At 45.3% G+C, this 23,956-nt stretch overlaps 2 protein-coding genes across 3 annotated transcripts in view; both read right to left on the reverse strand.

Moving 5' to 3' along the window:
* Positions 1-9,630, reverse strand: part of CHUK (component of inhibitor of nuclear factor kappa B kinase complex) — a 29,628-nt gene extending 19,998 nt beyond the window's left edge. The window contains exons 1-8 of the mRNA XM_083844855.1: positions 9,431-9,630; positions 9,245-9,339; positions 8,113-8,227; positions 5,935-6,004; positions 3,436-3,524; positions 2,678-2,767; positions 2,352-2,476; positions 1,278-1,385 (exon numbers count right to left, since the gene is read on the reverse strand). Of these exons, the coding sequence (XP_083700981.1) occupies positions 1,278-1,385; positions 2,352-2,476; positions 2,678-2,767; positions 3,436-3,524; positions 5,935-6,004; positions 8,113-8,227; positions 9,245-9,339; positions 9,431-9,571 (833 nt within the window). The 5' untranslated portion in view covers positions 9,572-9,630. The remainder of the gene's footprint in view (positions 1-1,277; positions 1,386-2,351; positions 2,477-2,677; positions 2,768-3,435; positions 3,525-5,934; positions 6,005-8,112; positions 8,228-9,244; positions 9,340-9,430) is intronic.
* Positions 9,593-23,500, reverse strand: CWF19L1 (CWF19 like cell cycle control factor 1). Of its 2 annotated transcripts, XM_083844856.1 has the most exons (14): positions 23,342-23,500; positions 23,155-23,239; positions 22,646-22,724; positions 20,854-20,955; positions 19,879-20,093; positions 16,982-17,100; positions 16,170-16,254; positions 15,478-15,618; positions 14,912-15,023; positions 13,793-13,872; positions 12,657-12,866; positions 11,784-11,900; positions 9,914-10,011; positions 9,593-9,824 (listed from the first exon to the last, which is right to left on the reverse strand). In XM_083844856.1, the coding sequence occupies exons 1-14, from the start codon at positions 23,359-23,361 to the stop codon at positions 9,680-9,682; spliced, it is 1,608 nt and encodes a 535-aa protein (XP_083700982.1). In that variant the 5' UTR covers positions 23,362-23,500; the 3' UTR covers positions 9,593-9,679. The 2 variants fall into 2 exon arrangements, with proteins under 2 accessions (XP_083700982.1, XP_083700983.1); XM_083844857.1 differs by lacking the exon at positions 9,593-9,824 and having other exon boundaries at positions 9,918-10,011; positions 11,772-11,900.
* Positions 23,501-23,956: the final 456 nt, after the last annotated feature.

A 23,956-nucleotide genomic window follows, 5' to 3' on the forward strand; every position in this document is an offset into this window, starting at 1 on the left:
GTTGAGCTTCTCATCAACCAACACTCCCAGGTCCTTCTCCTTAGAGCTGCTCTCAATCCACTGCCTGCCCAGCTTGGATTTGGGCTTGGGATTGTCCTGGCCCAGGTGCAGGACCTTACACTTGGCCTTGTTGAACCTCATGAAGTTCACAAGGGCCCACTTCTTAAGCCTGCCCAGGTCCCTCTGGATGGCATCCCTTCCCTTCCCTCCAGTGTGTCTACTGGTGTCATCAGCAAACTTGCTGAGGGTGCACTTCATCTCACTGTCCATGTCACAGACAAATACGTCAAACAGCATCACTCCCAATACCAACACCTGAGGAACACCACTCGTCACTGGTCTCCACCTCGACAATGAGCCGTTGACTGCAACTCTTTGAGTGCAACCATCCAGCCAATTCCTTACCCAGCGAGTAGTCTATCCGCCCAATCCATGTCTCTCCAATTTAGAGACAAGGATATCATGGGGGACAGTGTCAAATGCTTTGCACAAGTCCAGATAGACGATGTCAGCTGCTCTTCCCCTATTCACCAATGCTGTAACCCCATGTTGTGGTTTAACCCGGCCAGCAACTAAGCACCACACAGCCATTCGCTCACCACCATTCGATGATTGATGCCCAGCCTATCCCCAAGCAGCCAGTCCCCCCACCCCGGCCAGCCCTCCCACATTAATTGTTCAGCATGCTGTCAGATGGTACGGAATACCCCTTTGGCCAGTTTGGGTCAGCTGTCCTGGGTCTGTCCCCTCCCAGCTCCTGCTGCACCCCCAGCCTGCCCGCTTGAAAAGTCCTTGGCTTAGTGTAAGCACTGATCTGCAACAATTAAAGCATCAGTGTGATATCAACATTATTCTCATCCTAAATCCCAAACACAGCACCATACCAGCTACTAGGAGGAAAGTTAACTCTATCCTAGGTGAAACCAGGACACCCCATCATAGCAGGCCACCAGATTTGTTAGGCACAATCTGCAGTTAGTGAAGTCATGTAGGCTTTCGCCAACCACCTCCTCATTTTCCATGTGCCTTAGCAGAGTTTCCAGGAGGATCTTCTCCATGATACTGCTGGGCACAGAGATAAGACTGACTGGCCTGTAGTTCCCCTAGTCTTCCTTCTTTCCCTTATTAAAAATGCGGCTTATGTTTCCCATACCCTATTACTTAACTGCAAATGGTAGCTTGCCTGAGGGCTCAAACAGTGTTTAGAAGAAAGAAGGACCCTTCCGTTTAAAAGGCGAGCCAAAAATTATCACTTGTAACCACATCGTCACGCTTACCTACAGACACTGTGAGGCTGTGGCAAATGAGTACTAAAGCGAACTTCCCCATTCATCTCTTCGAAAGCAAATATGTGCTTTGGATCCTTCTTCTTGATTTTTTCATGCCTAGAAAATAATTTGTGGATATACTAACAGTTTTACTTTTGTAAAGGGACAAGTTAAATTTGGCATCAGCCCGAAATGCCAAATTATAGTAACTTTAGAAAATAAACTGCTCTTTCAGGGCAAAGAAGACATTTCTAAATAATCCACCTAGAACAACTACCTCCAAGAGGAAGAAATGAACCCTTGCAATTATCTCTGCCTCTGGAAGCATTTTCACATCTGCTTGCAAGGACATCTGGATAGCATTAAACAAAAGGATCAAGAGGTAACCAATCACTGACCCCATGGCAAGTTTTCCATATGTTGGAAAAAGTGGGACAAATACTGAATTACTAAAATAATAAAATAATGTTTGTTCTGTTGCAGAATCACCCTTTTAAATACCTGGCTTACATACAGTACTGATATTGCAAGGTAAGAAGTGGAAATACATAAATAAGCATCTCTGCCCCTTGTTGTAGCTATCAAAGAGCAAGAAGAAACTTCCACATGCAGGTTAAAGTCTTTTAGTCCTCATTTTTGTAAAGTTATTTAAAAGCACATCCTATGTGTTTACTACAGAACACACCGTCTGGTGTGTTATTTATTGCTAAAACCTAAGTAACCTCACAGCCTAGGTGAACATAGGACTGTATGACTCCTCCCCATACCTGAAATTTTTCTGACACTGCTGCTGCCTCAATGCACCATCATTTAAATGACTGGTTTATAATTTTTTTGATTCAAGTTTCCCTTTTGAAGGAACTGCTATACCCAGAGGCTATCACAGGAGGTAATCAGCACCTATGGCAGTATGTATAAATAGCCAATTGAATCATCATTGATGCCATGGAAGAAACACCTGCTTCTGCAAAGCTGAACAGACCAACAGCCTCACCATGCAACCGGCAATAAATCTGTCATTCCGGTTCACACAGTCCCCTCACTACACACAACAGACATTGGGTCCTCTTGAGAATGTCTTACCAGGTGAATGGCTGTAGATTATGTAAGAAAGGTCGAAATCCTGCAATGCACTCAAACACCATCGTTCCAAAGCTCCAGTAATCAACAGTAACAGAGTAGGATTTATTCTCAAAGAGTTCAGGAGCCTAGAAAACAGCATAAAGAGACATTTTGAAAGCAGTGTTTTCAGGCCACAGCTGCCCTGACCTAGAGCTGGTGCCAGCCCCAGTGCCAGCTGGAGGCTGACAAGGGACCTGTGCAGGTTCTGACACATGCTTCCATGATTCTGTAAAATGTGGTAATAACAAACTATTTGTATACATCACCCACCCACCCCCCCATCTTACCAAATATTGTAATGTTCCAACAAATGAAGTGCATAAACTTCCTTGGTCCAGGTCCTTCGCATAACCCAGGTCTATTATTTTGTGAACAATCTGAAAGCAGTTTAAATAGTTCATCAAACACCAAACAAAACAATCAAACAAAACCAAACCTGTTCAGTGACATCCAAAGCATGCATCTAAGAAAGGGGAAAGAGAACAGAAATTCCAGAAAAGGTCCATGGTGAAACTCTGAAACGTGACACAGTGTTAAAGCCTGCTGTTTCACCATGTAAGCTGGCCTCATTCACCTAACTCAGCTTAGACTCTATTTATAGAGCTTGGCCAGTTATAGCTTGGCTGTATCTAGCTTTCTGTCTTGGCATTTGAAGTTATTTATTAAAACAGTAACAATAAAGAAAACCCCTTTTATTAAAAAATCCCCTAGGTTGTCTATTTGAACTAGTTTGATTGTACATGCAACTGTCAACCCCACAAATGTACCGTTATCATAGGCTACTATCTCATATCATTCATATTCTGTTGCATGAAAGGTTCTTGAATGGAAGCAAAAGTTGTTTGACATGGTTTTCAGAATAAGCAAAATAGGATTTGATTCTCCAAGAAGATGTGAACTTTTCACAAATTCAGAGTTGAGTTTTCAGCCCAGTTCAATGCCAGAAACTACCCGCTCTCTTTTATTTCTCTCAGGCAAAACAAAGCTGCTGACAATTTCTAGAAATGACAGCTGGAACACTGCCGACAGAGGCCACCTGACCTACCTTCCCACCTTCATCCTGTAGAACAATGTTTTCAGGCTTTAAATCTCTGTGTATAATTTTGTTTTCATGCAAATACTGGATACCAGACCCTGAAAGACACGTGTGATTTAAGAGAAAAAAACACACTGATTAAAGACATTGTTAATAAAAATCTAATGTCTCTGATTTTAGGGTTGACAGTAGCGTATTTTCATTTAAAAGCATCACTAAGAACTTGACTTAGATTTATTAGCTTTAAGTGTATGGATACAGGACTAAACAAGCCCTGTTCCTCTGCTCTGCAAAAATGGAGCCCATTGTGGGGTTTAGATCTTGTGGTATAACCACAAGTCAAATCCCTTGCCTTAAAGGTGAGAGAAGGGAGATGAATTCTTCTCAAACTGTACAGTTACAAAATGAACCACGACATGCAGACAAGAAAAAGGTCTCTAAAACGTGCAGACTGCCTGAAACCTCTCTACATCTCCTCTGTTCTAAGACATTGATAAATTAAGACAGGATAATGAGAAGGCCTATTTATACTTTACGGACGTTATGCAAAATATTGTTGTAAGAAAGCACTGACATTCATTATGTAAATGAAACAAGTCCAGCTTTCTTTTGACCTAGAAGTACTGCCAAACAGTGCCTTACAAAGTGCCTCATAAACTTGCACTGCTCCTTGAAGCAGTGCAGTGCACATCATTGCTTCAGGGAGGGGATTGTCCAGCTGCGGTAAGACAGAAGCACAGCTGGAGCTAAGGACTCATGTCTGGGTAGCCTCTGCTTAGCACTGCATGGAGCAGCAGCCCCATCAGTAACAGCAGCACTGAACTCACTGGCTTAGGGAATCCCCTCTCCTGCTGGGGAACTGGTGTGCTCAAAGCAGCATCGCTTTTGTCACTCCCACCCTTAAAAACGTAATTCCACGGTTGCTTTAAGCTGATCTACATGGGGTCTGTCCCCAGAATGAACACAGGTTCCTGAACTCTCCTTTCCCAGACACAACTTCCATGGCAGCACAAGCATTTATCGGGCTGTGTGATCAGCTTGATCCCGGAGCTGATCCAGCTGGAAAATGCACAAGAAAAAAATAAATCAGTTTTTAGCCAGGCTGGTTTCCAGAGCCTACTCCTCACATGGTTGTGGGTGAGGCTGGAGGGAACAGGAGCACACACCCAAGAAAAGGCAAAGGACAGGATTTTGCCTTGTGGCAAGTTGCCTTGAGGTGACTGTAAAGCCACTAGCAAAAAAAGAAACACAGCACAAATCCTGCCAGAGAGAAGGGGAAAAATCGGGTCTGTCCAAAGAACAATGCAGGCTGCGAAATAAAAGGTTTTCTATTAAGTATCTGCCACAGATACTTTTTTAGACAAAAAAAGACTTTCAAAATCCAATTTATTTTTTTTAAGTCATGACTTTTCAGTCTTGGAGATGTCCAAGTGGAAACAAATAAACGAAAAAGATCCTGTGAAAGGCCCAAGACAGGTAGTGTATCTTTCTATCTCCATCACAGGGTACTTTAAATTTTGCTATGCAAAAGGTATTCAGACTGCTAATTGTGTTAATCCAGAAGCCTAGTACTAACCAGCCATGCCTGTAAATTCATTATGGGATTATTATAAGGGAAAAATTCAACCCATGTGCCTTATCCACAGTTCAACACTTTATCCCATCAGAGCCAAGCCCCCAGCCCTCACTGATTTATCACTCATTTACACACTTAACAGCTTTTCACTTGTGCATTTCTTTTCCATGGCATTTTCAAATGCCTTGGGAGCCACTGCAGAGACAGAAAAGCAGCTATAGCATGAATTTAATACAAAGGCAGCAAAACTCTGTCTGCATGTGGAAAAGGAATAGGGATGAAGGAAGATGGGAGTTGCATCTGATTTGGGAAATTCAGCTGCAAGTCCTCTGAGCACTGGAAGGAGAGAAGCATGCTGCTAAACGGGCTGTGAATGTGGAGAGGCCTTTGAGTTCACACACCTGATCCGCACCTCCAACACTTCTGAGTTGGACAGTTTCCTGTGATTTTTCAAGTGGTCTCATACCCACCACTTGAAATGTTGTTTTTTTTTTTTCCACCAAACACAAGTTCCTTGTTACTAAGCGAACCCCACACAGACAAGCCACACTGCAACTTTGGCGCTTCTCAGATTGCTTCTTGCTTTTAGGCATGTACAAGTTGCTTCAGCTGACATGGAGCTTGGCATCCGCAGAGCCATGAACTGAGCGTTCAGAACAGTAAAACTGCCACCTTAATGCTACGGTTACCCACAACTGATCAGTACACATCTTTTCCAGTCCCTTTCCACAGACACATCATTAGTGTATGTTTCTCATCTCTGTGATCAGGAGGGACAGAAACAAGGTCCTTCCTCTGGAACAAAAGCCCAATTTGGTTTTGCACCCTGATCTTGTTAGTACCCTTCTCAGGGTCAGCTGAAAAAGCAAAATGCCATTACACATAATAAAGACATAAAAACAAACAAACAAGAAAGGCAGTAGGCTACGTACCAATGTCGCTAAGCAGAGACAGTATTTGACTTTCCTTAAGTCCACAGCAGTTTTCTGGTTTGTTTAGCAGCTACAGTAAAGAAAAATATGTTTACACTCATAATGCAACAGTTAATAGTCTAGAATGTCATCTTACATTCCCTGCCAACATGACACAGCAAACAGCATAGCTCAAACGTAACTCTAGTTGAACAGAGTGAAATAAAAGAGGGGACGGGAGGAAAGAAAACAAGTTGGACCAAACAAAAATTCACTGCACTGAGTCAGGGTTGAAAAGAGTTGGACTGCTAGAATAATAGCACAGAAGCATAAAAGCCATCGGAAGGCAAGAGACTCAGGCAGGGCTGCATGCAACTTAACCAAGCCCTGTTTTGGAGCACGGTCTCTCTCCTGACTGCTCTCCCAAAATGGCAAGAAGCTGTTCAGCACTCAGGCATGCTGACTCTGAGATCAACCACATAGTTAACCCTGAAGTAAAAAGCAGATCATGGACCACGATTTGGAGTCTCGGCTCTGCACCCACTCTAAAGCCCTCCTTCATCTCTCCTCTCCCTTGCCCTGAGTATTTTTCCTCTAGAAAAAGGTGTGGCAGAAGCACTGCAGGCCACCCCCTCCTAAATTACTGTCTCAGACAGTGCATATGCCCTTGAATCAACCGGCATGTGATCTGTTTTTTTTCACTGAGGACTTTTATAAATGACTGAGGTACCCTCTGCTCTGCAGCCACCTGCTGTACCCTTGTACTTCTGCCTGCCTCCGACATCTCAGGCACAAGCAGCAGTCAGACTTCTACAGGAAGAGAAACCAAACTTCACCATCCTGCTCCCTGAACTCTGGGTGTTGCTCTACTGAGCAACAAAGGAGGATGGGGCAAAGTCAGAAATCAGGCTCAGAGCTGATAGTACTACCCTAAAAAAGCACAAACCAAAAATATGTGCATAGCCCATATACAGAAGCTGTCTTTATGGAAGATTATGGATGTGTAATGAGAAATTAACAGCAGTGCAAAACACAATGCCAAGCAACTGGAAGAGAAAGACTCAAAGATGAGTAGGATCAGAACTAAGAAACCATGGTTATTTTTTTTAAGGAACAAAGCATTACATATGATCAAGTGAAATAAAGTATGTTACTTCTTAAATTGTACCACTATCTATGCATTAGAAATTAAATACTGCACTGAAGGTAGAGCTAATATAACCCCAAATTTCTTGGACTCCAATTTACCTTTAAGTGTCCCCAAAACTTCTCCATAAATACAACACCCAACTGTCACAGTTCTTTGGAATTTTCTTTGCAATATGCTATTTTCATGCACACCCACTTCCTTTAACTGCCAACCTTTCAGCCTCTTAATGTCCCAATTGTTTCAAACAGCACTAAAAAACACAATGAGGCTAAGTAAGTTACACATTAACTGCTGTCACAGATACGCAGTTACTGCATTCAACATCTACTCACATTTCCTAGTTCGTCTGCTATGTAGTTCCAGAAAACAGTTTAGTAGTAGTAGTAGTTCCAGAAACAGTTTAACAGAAAAAAAAGTTTCCCGATCGCTTATATAAGCTAACTCCTAAGCAGATGTTAAGCAACAGAAATTTACTTCTTCATCCGTAAACAAACGGCTGCTTCCTGAACTTAACTATCTACAATGGAAATGGAGCACAAGCTCCTCTCTGGCCATGCAGCTGCTGCCTTCCTCTTGAGTGCTGCTGCTTTGCAGAGGGGGCAGTTCCCAGCTCAGCAAGAAAGAACCTGCTAAAGCCTCTGAAATCCTAGTGGCCCCAACCCAGTACGAAAGAATTCTTCCTTAAGCTGTGAGCAATGCAACACCAGAGAGACACAAATTAATTTTAAACAGATACAGACACAGAGCAACAAAGCCAGACACACTGGGTGCTAGGATCTAGGCTGCAGGAAGCTGCACTAATGCTGAAGCAGTTCTGTGAGAGGATACACTGCTTCAAGATAACGTAATACGGATTGCTGTCTGTCATCTGGCTTCAGTAGTGCAAACCTTATTTCCCCACTCGTGATCACTATACATTTACTTCCCTGCACTTGTACTAAAAAGAGAAGTGCCACAGAACGTGCAGGGTTTCACAGATGACCACGGCTATGGACATAGCATTAATCGCACTCATTTTGCTACACAGGGCAAAGCAAAGCAGACATTACCTTACGGAGGTCACCCCCTGAACAATACTCCATTGACAGACGAGGAACACCATTAACAAGAAAGTTCATCTCCTCAGGAACTTCACAGGCTTTTACTACATTTGGATGGTTCAACCTAGGCACATGGAGATCTTGATGAAAACTCCAACTCCTCTTTTGGAAGAACGGGAATAAAAATTGCCAGCTAACCAGGTTTTTTGTTTCAGGTATAATTTCTGTTCCCCAAACAAATCCTTGCTAAGAAGTGCTACCTACCAGTTGGTATCCAATTGCATAAAATTTCTACTTTGTATCATCCCTTACCACTGCAGGGGGGTTAGAATTAGATGATCTTTAAGGCCCCTTCCAACCCAAGCCACTCAATGATTCTGTGATTCTATGAATACAGGAACATCTCAAAGCCAAGATATAGGACTTTGACGCTGAAGATCCAGGTTTCTGGATTCCCGCACATTCCCTGCAAAGTCATTTTGTATGTGTCTCTATTTCTGCATATGGGTACAGCCTCTTTCTGGCCCAGGGGTTTCTTGAGAACATTGTCTAACTGTACGGGAGAGGTGGAAGCAGGTGGGTAAAACACATGTACGCTACAAAGGATTCCTTTCTGCAACTGAATTCTAGCAGGGGCCCCCCAACTACCTCTAATTCACTACTGCTAGGAACAATGACGGAATTAGATGATCTTTAAGGTCCCTTCCAACCAAAATCACTCTGTGATTCTATGACAAACAGATCCGGGAGAACCTGAAGACAAATTCCTCCTCCGTACGCATCCCAACCCCCCTAGAAGCCAACACAAAAGCAGCTGCAGACGTGTGTCTGAGCGTCCGTGCTCAGCAAATTAACAGGTTTGTGTGAAAACGTGAGCGAGAGCAGCAACCCCCCCGTCCCAGCTCAGACTGGGCTGCCAAGCGCTGCCTGGGAGCGGCTTCCTTTGCCACCAGGCCAGCAAGGCGCGGCACGACGAGGGCTGGGGGGGACAAGGGCTGCTGGCAGGGCCCAGCGCCCCCTGCATCCCCAGCATGGGGTCAGGCGGGTGAGGCCCCGGCACCCAGCGCCGCATCCACGGGGAAAACCCCCAAGGGCAGGGAATCGCAGCTGAGGCGACTCGAGGGCCGTGCCCCGCACTCACTTCTTCATGATGTCGATCTCGTGACACCAGCGGTCCTTGTTCTTCACGCTCAGCTCCAGCCGGCACGACTTGACGGCCACCTTGGCTCCCGTGTCCTGCGGGACGCAGCGCCGTCAGCGGGCCCCCTCCCGGCCCCGGCTCCCGGCCCCGGCTCCCGGCCCCCCGCCCGCCGCCACCCGGCCCCACCTGGTGCTGGTAGAGGCACACGTTGCCGAAGCCGCCGGTGCCCAGGCGGTCGCGCATCTCCCAAAGCCCGCAGCTCGCCGCCGGCTGCCCGCGCGGCGCCGGGCCGCTGCTCGGGGGGCCCCGCTCCGCGCCCCGCTCCATGGCGCCGCAGCCGACTCCGCGCCCGGGCAGCTCCGCCTTTATTGCCGCGTCAGCGCCGCCAGCCGCCCGCCCGCCCCTCCGCCCGCCCGCCCGCCCGGCGCCCCGGCGTCACTCCGGCGGGGCCAAGTCGAAGGGCTGGAAGTCGCGGCGGAAGGCGCAGGCCTGCGCCGCCTCCTCGGGCCGCCCCGCGGCGCAGCGCCGCCAGTCGGCGCGCTCCGGCAGCGCCAGCAGGGCCGGGCTGGCCAGCACCGCCCTGCGAACACAACGGGGCCGCCTCAGCGCCGGGCAGCGGCCGGCGGAGGGGCCGGGGGAGCGGGGCGAAAGGGAGAGGGAGGCGCCCACCTGCCGAACTGCAGCGGGAAGCTGCGGCGGATGCGGTGGAAGAGCTTCTCGCCCGTGTCCAGCTCCACGTAGAAGTACGGCGTGCCCGGCCGCGCTACCTGCGGGGAGGGGAAGCAGGAGGCTGAGGCCTGCGCTCCGATCGCCAAAGCAGATGCCCTCCTGGGATGGGTTTCCCTGCCGATTCCTCACCACTTGCTTCCCTAGGTGCCAAGGGAACTCGTGTTTCCCCCAGCACTTCTCCGAGACCATACAGACCCCGAAGTTCAAGCCTTTTGGTTTGAAAACGCATGCAGAGCCTATGCACGTCTGGTAGCTACTCTAAAGAGCAGGCGTTGCCTCGCAAGAGTCTCCGGCTCCATTACTTTTAGATGGGAGCCCAACAAAACAAGCAAACCCAGACTGCAGCACGCATTCCAAACCGCGTCAGTGGAGATCTCAAAAAGTTAACTTCCAAATATAAGGAAGTGGTGGATTGAAAAGTCTTATGAAGAGAGGCAGAGGGAACTAGGGTTTCGTAGCCTGGAGAAAAGGAGGCTCAGGGGAGACCTCGTTGCTCTCTACAACTACCCCAAAGGAGGCCGCAGTGGGGTGGGGGTCCATCTCTTCTCCCAAGCAACCAGCGAGAGGATAAGAGGAAATGGCCTCAAGTTGTGCCACAGGAGGTTCACGTTGGGTATCAGGAAGAATTCCTTCACTGAAAGGGTTGTGAAGCAACCTTGGGACAGGCTACCCAGGGAAGTGGTCGAGTCCCCATCCCTGGAGGTATTCAAACGATGTGTAGATGTGGTGCTCAGGGACATGGTTTGGTGGCAGACTTGGCAGTGCTAGGCTAACGGTTGGACTTGATGATCTTTTCCAACCTAAATGATTCTATGATTGGTTTCTGCTGGGTTCACTGTCTACCCTTGCCACACAGGGCACTGGACAGTACACTACTATAATACTTGTTGCAGTTTAATTCTGCAGATAGCACTACAGGGACATTAAATAACTGAGCTTGGGTACAAATTATCAGAACTGCCTGGCTAAGCCATCCCATGCTAATATGCCATATTGTAGAGAAAGAAAGGAAAATTACATGAATAGAGTACATCTGCACTTCTCAGATGAGAAACTGGCCTCAAAGCTTGCCAGGGTGGCTATAAGCAATTGCAATGACTAAGAAAGCAACCAGCATGCACAGTGCATGCTGTTTCAGGCTCCTGCTGCAGATATGGACTCCCTGTGACCACTTGGTACACACAGAAGAAGCCCAAGTCCCTGCTGACTCACTTCTCTCACTGTAACAGGAGGATTTCTTTAAAATTCCTATCTGGTGGAAATTAAAACTACCTGATATTTAGTGACACTGGAAAAGGGGTTGTTGATCTCAGGAGGAGTAAGTTCAGCAAGCCTTACACAGAGCTGAAGTAACATGACAAGGGCTATTTCTTAAATCCCTGCCCTTTGAGTCATGTTTGTGCCTCACCCTTTTGTCTTAGCTGTATTTTGAGTTTTGCCTCTAGGAAAAGCCATGCTGAGGAAACCGGAGGACATCTTAGCATTCTGCATTGTGATAGAAGTGCTAAGAGAACCTAGAAGCACAGATGTCTGTCAAATGGAAAGAAGACCTGTGCTTTAGGCCCTCCAAGGGTAGTCAACAAATGCTGTAGGCAGACAAACCACTTAATTTTCAGATAAACAATGCATCTTACATTGTTTGCAGGAACTTTACCTGGGCAGAACACATCTGGCATGGGGGCTCCAAATCAAGTCTACCATGGTCTGCCTCCAACAGCTTAATCTTACCCCACAAAGTGATCTCATGGGGAAACAGAAGCCCCAACAGGGCAGAGGTGAAGTAAAGTGGAAGTGAAACCTTGTCTCATACTTGCGTGATATCCGAGTGCTCTGGGATTTCTAATAGATCAATCTGTTGCTCCTGTGCCTGTGTAATAAAGGACTCTTTAATGTCTTCGGAAGTACAGTCCAATGGGACAGGAATTACCTGGAGAGGGGAGACAACATTTCCAAAGAGATGAGTGAAACAACTGACTTGCAAAAAGCAAATCAATCCATCATTGGAGCTGGTATGCTCCTCAGTTCTGATCAACATCATCAAACAGGAACGGTGAGCACCTCCCTGTACAGGCTTAAACTTATGAGAGATTTTCTGTCGGAGGTGAACAAAAAGCTAAAAACTAAGAGTCTGAAAAAGTTCTCAGCACAGCCTCCCTCCTTTCTGATCTCTGTGGTAGTTCAAGGCCGCTCTGATACAGTTACAGATCTGCCAAATCCAGAAGCCACCACAACAGGCCACTGACCGATATACAAAGAAAATAAAACCAAAGGGTTGGCATGACAATGACCAGAGTTCTGCATATATCCTTAGATTTTCAGTCTACTCCAGTTAAACTATGAGCATCAAGAGCTTCTGTATCCATGGGAGCTTATCAGAGGAGGAGCAAGGTCTCGTAACTTGTCTGGAAACCTTGTGGGCTTTTAAAATCAGGTCCAAGGGAAAAGTATTCCTTATCCACTCAACACAGTCAACACTGTGCTGCTGTACCAGGAAGAATTTAAGGGCTGTGGCAGAACCATCACACTGGTTTTATTTTTATTCTGCCTCTATCTGTGGGCAGAATGACTTCTCCCTGTACTCTGGAAAGGCACAGAATGAAGAGGGAAAGCTGAAGGTGAGCTTTCTCTTTCAATTTATTCAAGTGCAAGGTTATACTCTCTTAAGGTTACACTAAAACCATACCTGTAACTGCAGATGTTGACTCCTATAGTTTCTTTCAAATAAAACATATCTCTTCCCCTTGCTTCTGAAAAATTCCTTCAGGGCAGATTTGTACTTGGTCACTTCTTCCATCACCTCTGGAGACAAGTCAACCACTGACTGATAGTGCCCAATAGGCAAAATCAACACATGATCAGGTAGTAAGCCACCCTTGGCCAGCGCAAGATAACACTAGAGTGACACAATACGCAACAGTTACTCACTGCAAGCAACACTTACTGGTATGCTGTGGAAATTTACTTGTGCTCTCTGGCTGCGCTCTAGGTATCCCCCAGCCTAGCTGTTTTACCTCAGGAATAGTACAGTCTTTTACCCCATGTCACTTATTAGGGATTGTTCAATAGCAATCAATAAATTACGAGAGGAATGAGAAAGAGAAATGAACTGCTAAATTTATAAATAAATAAATAACACTCTTCTGAATGCCAGAGAATGCAAGGCCTGCAGGAAAACAGCTGAGTGAACTTTACCACTGCTGCTAGAATTTCTCATCATGACAGGAAAATCCACTTGAAAATTTAAGCTAAAAACATGGACAAAGGTGTCCTAGCAGTTTGAAGTGGATTATTCCATACAGTAGCAACAACTTGAGGCAACGTAAATGTACCAATGACTTAATTAGTCTCCAAGACGTACTTTGAAATGTTGACTTAAAAGCTGTCTCATCTTCCGCTTAATCTACATGCGACAATATTGGAACCAATCAATGCAGGGACTTTTGGCATAATACCAGACAGTGCATCCCCTTGTCAGCAAGGTCCCAGTTTACACCAAGTTCATACTGGAAAAGTTTTGACAATTAGTAACTGAAGCAAATCATGAAGATTGCCCCAGCAAAAACTCTTCAGGCTCTAGAACTCAGCTCTGCTGATGGAGCAAAACAGGGCCACGTTTCGTACTTGAAAAGACTTCTGCCTATACACCTATGTCTTCTGTAGGGGGGATGCGAAGTAACTGAAAACAAATATAGGGAGTCAGTTCCAAACAGATTGTTTGTTTGCTTCTTTTTTTAACATTTAAAATTAGAGACAGGTATTTTATATTGCCACGCATTAGCATGATTCTGCTTCATGTCGGAAATTGCTACGGGTACTTACATGCGTGCCAATGCTGACAACCAAGTGCTTCTCCACTTCTGGGCTGGCAAGGCAGAACCAGCAGGGCCCCGTGGGCTGTGCTTTATTGGGAAAGGAAAAAGAATAAGTGTTGGATAAAAGCTCATTGGTCAGAACAAGGTCTGGCAGAGCTGAATTTTCTGGCCACCTTTCCCAGTTGGTGCAGTGCTGAAGACGTCAAAAGGTCACAGCCCTGGGAAATAGGATCTGGCCAGAGAACTGATGCCTCTGGGAAATTCCAGCAAGAGAGCTGCAGGTGGCAGAGTCACAAACTTGTTGAATGCCATTCCCATTGAGTGCTCTGATTTACTGGAAGAGCACTATGTCCAAGAATTTCGTGATTACAGCTCACTAATAAAAAAGCACCACTCAATTTAAACACAAATCAAAATGAGTTAGAATTACTGTATAGATATAAGGACAGATGCTGTCAAACAGACATGCTTGTTTTGGCCTATTCTTCACACTCAAAACATCTGAATTCACACCCGAATTGCAATACTTGATCTGACCTTTAATATAAACTGTCAGCATTGATAAGCTAGGCCTCTCATTAGGGTCAAACACTACATTCACACCCTCCTCCACAAGCTTTGTACAGGAACAATCAGCTTTGCAAATGCAATACATGATAGGGCTCTCTCAAGAACCACGGGAGGTAACCAAAGGTCCAAGACAAGGGTTCATTTCCAAACAAAACAGTGTATTGAGGTTCCCTTTGTACAACATGAAACTCCAGAAGATTTTGGAAGTTATATGAACGTGTACAAGGGCACGCTATGTCCCACAGAACAAGCTGGTCTGCAGAACTGCCTGCTGTCGAGTTGAGAGGCCAGTCTGGTTCACAGGGTAAATGGCATTAGCCCAAGACTCACAGTTCAACTAACTTTTAAACTGTATTTTTGACTTTTCTTTCATCTGTTTATTGCCAGTTTTTTAGGAAACAAGGGATTGCTCATTCCTCTGTATACCTACATTACCTAGTACATTAGCAAAGTGATATCATAGATAGCCCAACAGCCTGAAAAAAATGAAGAGTGAGATGGCCCAGTGCCTTCAAAGAAGCTCTTAGGGAAAAAAAAAAAGCATCCACAGACTTACAGGGGTTTTTAGCTTGCTTAGGTTGCGGGTTCCCTCTCTCTTTCCCATCTGAGGGACGTTTCTTTCCTTGATGTTTGTTCAAATCAAAGAAAAACTGACACGCTGGTTCTTCCTGTTTAGAAAATGAAAATCAAAACCCATTCATTATACCTGCATCCCAGAGAGTCACAGTGCATACAAGAATCTGCTGTTTTCCTGAAGAAGTGCGTAGCCATCTAGAAAAACATCAATATCCTGGATCAGGACAGCTTCAGCTCTCTGAGTCATGCAATAGTCTTTGCCAGCCTGGATACATATCCTCAACTGGGGAAAGAATTATGGAAGAGCTGCCCCAAATTGCTACATTTTCCTGCGTAGCCTCATGTCCAACATTCAGAATTGCTCAATTCTACAGATGATTCATATCTCTTTTGACTTCACAGCTGGTGCTAAAATGATGGCTTTATCTCTTTGTGGCTAGACTCACAGCAGACTCACATGGAGTCTGAAATCATTTGATCAAGCAGTAATATAAGAAAGAACACCTGAGCACAGAGTGAAACCAGAGCAGCTGAGTGCAGCAGTACCTCTGCACACACAAGTGCTTTGGTCTTCTGTGCCTCCTTTCGTGACTTTCGGTATGGATTTTCTGTGACGTCTTGTGGCTGTTTCACTAGCTCTGCAGGATCCATCAAGCTCATCGGAACAATGCTGAATGCGTAGAGATACTGGAAAGAAAACAGACTGCTCAAATGCAAGAAGCTTTTGCTACGACAGTAGCTCTGAAGAGGTCAGTTCTAAACTACCAACATGTCCCTCTATACCAATATTCTGTAACTTTCTTAAGGGGAGAAGAGAAACAGGTTAAAAAAAAAAAACACAAACAAAACACCCATCTCACCCCAGAAGATATTTTAAGCAATTTGTAAGGATTCTCATAGAACTTTGCTTTTTTCCTAAAGCAGCTCATGGGAAGGGAAAATTACATAAAGCAGCTGAGGAAGGGGAAGGAATGGCAGTTTTCTAACCATTTTCCTCTGTAGCAGTCTTCACAGCTAAATGCCCTTTGACCAGGTGGAGAGAAACAAAGGTGTCTCAGAATACATCTTGCAGTCGGTACCCTTTTGACATGATGGGCAAATGATGTTACTCAAGTGAGACACCTCCACTTCAGCAGAGCTTTTAAGTGATTTACACTGTCTTCCGACTAGCCAAATTTGGGGTTACTGCCCTATTATTTGTACTTGAGAAACGAAGAAAGATTCAAGAGTGCCAGTACCTTTTTCTTGCTTGTATTGCCAACATCAGCAAGAGCAATAAACCTGCTCACATGCTGTGGGGTCTCCTGTAGCACTGTGTGATTTCTGTAGGGAAACAAAATGTGATTGTATTGGCACATATGTAAAGGACAGTGAGAAAACCACATGCCCTCCATGAAGGCACTCAGATACCACATCAAACACATCAAGGCTTTCACCGAGAACGAGAAGGTTTGAGAAGAGAAAGACTCATGGGATCTAATGACCAACAGCTATGCAGACCAAAATGGCATCTCACTGCAGACCAAACATGGAGCCAAGAGGACAATTCACTAGACTGAAAACAACTACATTTCCCAAGTGTTTTTGCTGTGGCAAGGGTATTAAGCAGCATTCACATAAACAGCCTTAGTTTTATTTGTAGGTTGTTCTGACACCTTCTTTATGTCACTAGTCACATTTTGTGTATGAAGTTATAACTGAAGACACCAAACTCTTAACCATATGAGAGCTCTTCCACAATACACTTTAGAGATATACCCCTAAATTAGACTGAACGATTTTGAAATAGGACACAGGGCGACTAAATTGGCATCAGATTCACAGCGATATACTTGGATCAGCATCATCAACAATAGCACAATTTTTGAGGCAGCAGGCATTATGGTCATAAGAGATATCTGAGAAACAATCTTGACTCGTTGTTGAAAAAAGTGAGAGGTTTAAAGGGGTAGCGTGACTTCATAAAATTACTTTAGAGATTTCCTCCTGTGTTCTTCAAAAATTGAACTCTCATTACAAAATAAGTGAGATTTCAGAGGGTCTCACAAACCTGTAAGGAAGTCTTTCATAATAGGCCTTCTCCAATGCAGCAAAGTGATACCTTGGTTTGAGACTTGCAGCTAGATCAGATATTAATGTGGAACCACATTTCTTGGTATCTATTTTTCCCTACAAAATATAAAACAAGTTTTATTTTAAAAACTCTGTCAGGTTACAGTGAAAAGAAATTGTTTTATAACAAAATGCTTGCTGGAAACTTAGAGGTTATAACTACAACTGTTGCTATTCCTCGTAGCAGGAAAGTAAAAATGGCTTCATCTCTTATCTCCAACCCAAGCCTACTCATTTATTCCATTCTGTGGGCTCAAGGTTTGCATCTATTCATTTCACCAATTCAAATTTGTCCTTTTTTTTTTTTCTTCTTTTGGTCTTGTGAAGCCAGTGCAGCATATAATGAGTTTTGGCAAACACCAACACACATCAAAATCATTAAAATGAGTTTTAAGCACATGCCCAGAATGTCAGAGCTATAGTCCACGAGTCAAGCAAATAAGAAAATGCTGAAGTTTCCTGAGGAAGCAAAATGTTATCCCACTCCTGTCCCTAAGACATCAGAGCAAACCAAAATACCAACAAAGAGCAGACTTGAAACTATTTTCTTGGGTGAAGGCTATTTTTGCCCTGTCTGTTCCTTATTAACCTGAAAAGTCACTTCATTACTGAGAAGTAGAGAACAAGGGAATCTCAGAGACTTATTACAGAAATCTTCAGGTCCTGAACTACACATTTCAGTAAGATGCCTATTTTAATAGCAATATTAACATATTCATCTCTTAATCCAAGTGAGTACGTTTTCAGAAATTAATGTTGAAGGAAACCAAGATCAGAACAATATGCTGAACTACTACAGAGGATCCCCATGTGGATTTCTAGACATTTTTTTTCTTGAATGTAGAACACCCCTACATCTTGATTCTCTCCAACCACCTAGTCTTGTGGGGTTGGCCTTTTTATTTGTTTCATTGTTTTGTAGATGTTTTCCTTTTGAGGGGCCTGGGAAGACAGTTTTTATGCTTTTACAGGGAGGATCATATCTCCCTTTTGCATGTCAGAAGATGCTGAGAGGAAGCAAAAAGTTGTCCGTTTGTCATATGTACCATTCCTCTCCAGGGAGGTTTCAGATCATCTGAGTTATGACTGGCAAGTCATTTCTGCCGAGCAACAGTTACAACTGTAAGTTGTACACAAACTAAACAACACCCTCAAAATCCTGACAGAGGAAGAATCAGACCATTTAGTACAACTGACCTAAGGAAATAAACACAAACACCTGAAAAGTTTTGAAGAGTGGAGAAAGATGACTTGATATCAAGTCATAAGGGAGGTGGTTAGAACACAGCATTCAGAGACTAACGGCATGGCCCCACAATAACTGCATCCAGTTGAATGCAGAGCAATAGCTGTGAGTAAAAGAAAGCTGTTTACTCTGATTTTTCCATCACAGAAAGATAAAACACGCTGAAATTTCACAAATCCCCCTCCCCATCTGTCCTTAACTTCATTGCTGAAGAAGAGACAGAACATCCAATGTCACTCTCAACTTTAGCAAGCCCTTGGAGATGGCCCAATGACTGGGATTCAACTTTGATGTAAATGACAAAACTGACAGCTACTTTGGTAAAGCTGAAGTTCAGGAGTATCAAGAATGCTGGGTGGAGAGGGAAAAAGACATACTGGAAAAAAACTTGTGGCCCTCTCATAGCAACATCCACAAAAGGCGAAGGTTGGATCAGGTTCTTCACAAGCAACATTTCTATACGTCTGGATTTTGCAGTGCCAAAGGGAAAAATGCTCGAGAGATACTCTCTATATCTGAGGCAAGTTTTAACCGGCAGCCTGTGTTTGACAAGGACAGCTGTCAAGAGAGGCACCAGGACAAAGAAAGTACAGAGTAAGCCTGACACAAGTTTCCTCTAACAATTAAAGAACTGAAGGGAAAAAATGACTCTCAAACCAGAGCAGTTTCCTCCATCACCTTCATTTAAGCCAGCTCTCAACGCTGGATTGAAGTAACCTGTAAAAACAGAGCAAGCAGCTTTTACTTAAACCCACTGATAAGTCCTGCTTTAGAACACTGCTTTGGGGTTCAAGAGACTCATGTTGACTAGATTAAATGTGCAGAGCTACAAGAACAGAACAGTGCCATGAAGGGACTATTAAAGAAAATAATATATGTACAAGGAAAAAAAACACAACAAACAAAATTCAAGGAAATAACAACTTAGCCTTTCCATGATTATCACAACTGTGATGTTTCCTTAAAAAAAAAATAAAAATTACCAGAAACCTAAGTTTAAGGTAAAGCATGACCAGTTATAGAATGAGCAAGGATTACTCACTCCAGAGACAGCAGTAAAGACATCTAAGGATTAGGATGAATTTTATATCTGATGAAACAGCATTAGCGCCCTGGCAGCCTGAAGGCTTACAGAAGACTATGGAGAAAACTGCAATCCTGGGCTTTTTGTGGGGTCATTTTCCTGCAACGGGCTTTGCCTTTGTACAGCCAAGGCAAACCAAACATTTCCACTTGAGCCTTCCAACTGCAAAGCCAGGATCCCAGGGGGGTCAAGTCTGTAGGACTCAGAAAGACTTTGCTGAGAAAATAATGATTCCAAGGGAGCAGCATTGCCAGGAGGTACAGCCTCACAGTCTCAGCACAGCACCTTGCCGTAAGCTTTACTTACTGGACCCCAACTTTTCTACACAAATGCTAGTAATCTCCATGGAAAGAAAGCTCTTTTAGGCAATTATCCCCCAAAGCCCTTACCTACGTAAATTCCAGCAAAGAGAAGGGTCCTTCTGCTAACAGCCAGAACAAGCAGAAAGGCAGTCATTTGTTAAATTTATCTGGAAACTCATTCCACCAAAAAACACAAGACTTACCGGACTGTTGGCAAAATTCCCCACATCTCTGGGCCATGGAGACGTCAGCAATATATCCACACCCTTGAAGTTTGGGGTTGATAACAAAGATGTTTTTAATTCTGTCACATCCTTTGAGCTAAAGCTGTAGGCAGGAGCTGGCTCATCCTGGGACTCAGTGCCACTCAGGTATGCAATCTGCAGTCCAGAGGTACTGCTGAAAACACCTCGACGGCCTGCATGAACACACAGGCAAGCACTTAAGAGATTACTTGCAGTGTTTGAATCTCATTTGTGTTGTAAACAGAGGACCAAATTTAGCAGTCCTGCCTTACTTTGACTGAAACTTTACTTATGGATAGATCATTTTCTGTGTTCATAAACATGCTGTAGTGCAATGGCAACAAACAAAGAGTGCAACAAACCCCGATGACAGTGAAGAAGACATTTAGACAACTCCCAGTTTTTCTTTCCTCACTGCTACCTTACCTCCCAAAAATCAATAGATATCGAAAGCTTGGTATAAAGACTGAATAAAAAAAGCCAACTGCAAGTGCCTTCATTTGTTACTATTTTGTCAGGCAGCATTCTAGAAAGAAATCAGCTTTTCATTTTGCTACAGCTTCATTACCTTTAAAGATGATACTTACCTCTGCTACTCCAATACAATCTTACAACACAACAAAATCATGCTTCATGTACGAAACCTTCACCGCACACAGATGGACACGGGACAGGAATAAATTGTTCTCACACAAGACTCTAAACCACTCTTTATTTTGGTTAGCGAAGTTCAGAGAGTGTTAGAAAACAATAAAAAACTGCTTTTTCCCATTTTACAGAGCAGATAATATCAGCCTTTCAATGTGAAGTTCAACTCCTGTCTGAGTGTCAGAATAAAAAACACCATCTTAAAATTTCCAGAAAAGAGAATGGAAAAGAAAAAGCAGAAAATCACAAAACTTTCATGAAAGCATCATCACTCAACTATGTTACCTAAATAGGTGATGTTCTCAGCTAATTCGCAGCCACTGACGTCTGGAAAATAGCGCACAGTCTCTTGGTCATTAGCGCCAAGCACAAAGGTTTGAATTGGAGCTGAGGGAGAAAAGGCAATTGGTCTGGTGTAAGTCAAGTACATTAAGAGAAGCTCAGTCCACATATACTAGGAATCACAGCCATCAATTCACCATCCAGACACCCCCTCCTTCGCAGTGGGCTGAAAAGCAATAAGCCCAGAACAAGTAAGTAAACTTCCTTCAAAGTAAGGCCCCCAAGCCTGCTGCTTCAAAAAAATGCTTATCTCACCAGCTGAGAGCAACCTCTGGTTTAACTACAACTAGCTCTGCCATCTGCATATGATGTTCTATGTACGAGCATCATCTGCTCCTATGTGATCCACAGCTCTAAGAACACACATCTTGCCTAGGGTGACGCTAAGTAAATACTACAACACAGGGACACCTGGTGATTCACTTTAAGCTGATCTAAATTCCTATGGCTATTGAAAACCTGCAAACCACTGCCATTTTTCTTAGGGGAAAAGGTCAAGAACATCATAGTTTTGATTCACTTGGCAGAAGAACCTGTTACATGATATAAGGAAGAAATTCTTTACTCTGAGGGTGGTGAGGCACTGGAACAGGATGCCCCATCCCTGGAAGTGCTCAAGGCCAGACTGGATGGGGCTTTGAGCAGCCTGGGCTGGTGGAAGGTGTCCCTGTGCATGGCAGGGGGTTGGAATTAGATGATCTTTAAGGTCCCTTCCAACCTTAAACCATTCTATGATTCCCTCTCAACATGCACACAAACCATACCCCTTGCAAGGCCAGAACTAGTGGATATATGTTAAAAATAAAAACAATGTGAAGTACCAGTTTTAAGTTTTCTACAACTAAGTGATCAGTAAAGATTGTACTTATGCTGTTTGGATAAATCAATTTCCTCAGGCTACTAAAAGTTGGAAAAAGCAATGGCTGGTGTCAGAGACACCTCCTGTAGATTTCCTGCCAGACCAGCATGGCAGTAAGCCTGTCAACACCTCACATGGTCAGGCCATACTAAGCTCTTCCCTGAATGAAATCCAGCGATAGCTTCCTACTTTGGAGCAGAGAGCTGCAGCAGTATAGCAACTCTGCCACAGCTCTTGCTAGACTTGTGCTTGAAGTTCCAGCTCCCATCACCAAATGATACGAGAAACTGATTAGCCTCCCTGTGCTAAGTCCTCATCTACGAGCTGCATACAGGACAACTGTCATCCAGACAGCTCACACAAGCCAGAGTGTAACTCTGGGGAGCGACACAGAAGCAGAGATGAACAGGAAAGCCAGAACCCCAGCTCCCTTCTGGCTCTCCTTGTGCCAGAGTTAAGAGCCAGAGCAATGCTGAAAAGGAAAGAGGAACAAATACTCATGGAAGTGCATCATGAGAGAGCACCTCCCTTGTAAGAGGCACGTGGAAAGAGGCAGAGAAGCCCACGCAGCATTTTTCATACCCGCTGGTGGAAAACCACCTTTGATGCCCAAGCCATGGAAGGACCACTTGGAGACATACATCCTCATACTTCTGAGCACAGGACTGGTAGCGGAATGGGTTTGATTTTAAAATAAACCCATCTTTCCCTCCTGCATAGCATTTTCCTACTTTAGCTACGTTTAACTACTCCAACATTGCAACCTGTACAACTGAATTCAAACACCTGTCACAATGAAGCAGGTAAGTGGGTTGCTAAATAGGACAATCCCCAGCACATTAATGCATATGCCATCCAGAACAACTTCTTCCTTACCTTTCTTGGCCCCTGTGCGATACTCTGTCCATTCAGTGTCTGAAGTAGAGCCAAAGAAATTCCCAACACACAAAAGCATCTAAAAACATCGCACAAAGTGAGAGTTGCTACAGAACCACAGCAAGGTACACTCAGGAAGATGTTTCACCACACCACGACACGCATCTCTTCAATGCTATTTCATTTAGCAAGGAAGCACCTCTCTGCTCTTTGATGCCAAGAACTAAAGGCATAAGGGAGACTTTACTGCATTTAAACCTAAAAAAGGAAGAGTTGCTCTCCCGCATGCCCTGCCTGCAGCCTTCTGCTCCCCCAGCACCTCGGCACATGGCCAGCAAGGCCGACGGCCTGCGAAGACCCCGCCGCCGGCCCCCTCGCCCACGGGCACGGCACAGGCCGTGGGGGGACGGCCAGCCACCTCCGGGACAGCCTCCGCCCCGCGCCCACGGAGGGAGCCGAGCGGGGCGACGCGCCCCGGCACCGCTCCCCCCGCCCCGCCGCAGCCTTACGTCGAAGCGGCCGCTCTTGTCCTGGATGGCCCGGACCCGCCCGAAGAGCGCCTCCAGCCGCCCCTCCGCGTCGCCGCACGCCAGCCTGCGGGAGACAGCACCTCAGCGGCTGCCGCGGCGCGACCCCGCCGCGCCTCGGCCGCCTCCTCGCCCGCGGCTGCCCCCGCCCCGAGCCCGCTCCGCTCACACACGCAGCGGCGCCGCCATCTCGAGACCGCTCGGCCCGGCCGCCCTTCCGGCCGCGCCGCCCAAAGCGCCCCGCTGTCGCCACCAAGCGGGAGAAACAGAGGCGGCCGGGCTCGTCCGCGGCGCGGGGCGGTGCCGGTCTCCCGCAGCGGGCTCCGGGGCTCGCCAGAGAGGCAGCAGGAGCTGCTTGCGTGGATTTAGGAAGGGGAAATGTTCTTCACCAGCCTGGTGAAGGCCTTCTGCAGCTTGGGGGCTGCCTGCAGCCTTAGCACAGCCGCAAGCGACACGAAATCGGTGGTGTGTTGACAACCTGTGGAACCTCACCAGCCTGAGAGAAACCTCGTGGGGTTCAGTTAAGGGAAACGCAAAGCTCTGCCCCTGGGGAGGAGCAGTCCCACGCACTAGGATGTGCTGGAGGCGACTAGTTGGAAGGCAGATCTGTAGAAAAGGGCCTGGGGTGAGACAGGGAACAAGATAAAGGATGTTGATTCCGTAGGTCTTAGCTAGCACAATTGTATGTTAATGACCCCAAATAGACACGAGTAAAAGACTGTATGCATAGATAACGGAACCGGCAATAACTGGCTTGACTGATGAATTCTGTCAGAGAAAGGAA

This window comes from Anser anser, assembly GCF_964211835.1.
Source record: "Anser anser genome assembly, chromosome: 7".
Classification (NCBI taxonomy): Eukaryota; Metazoa; Chordata; class Aves; order Anseriformes; family Anatidae; genus Anser; species Anser anser.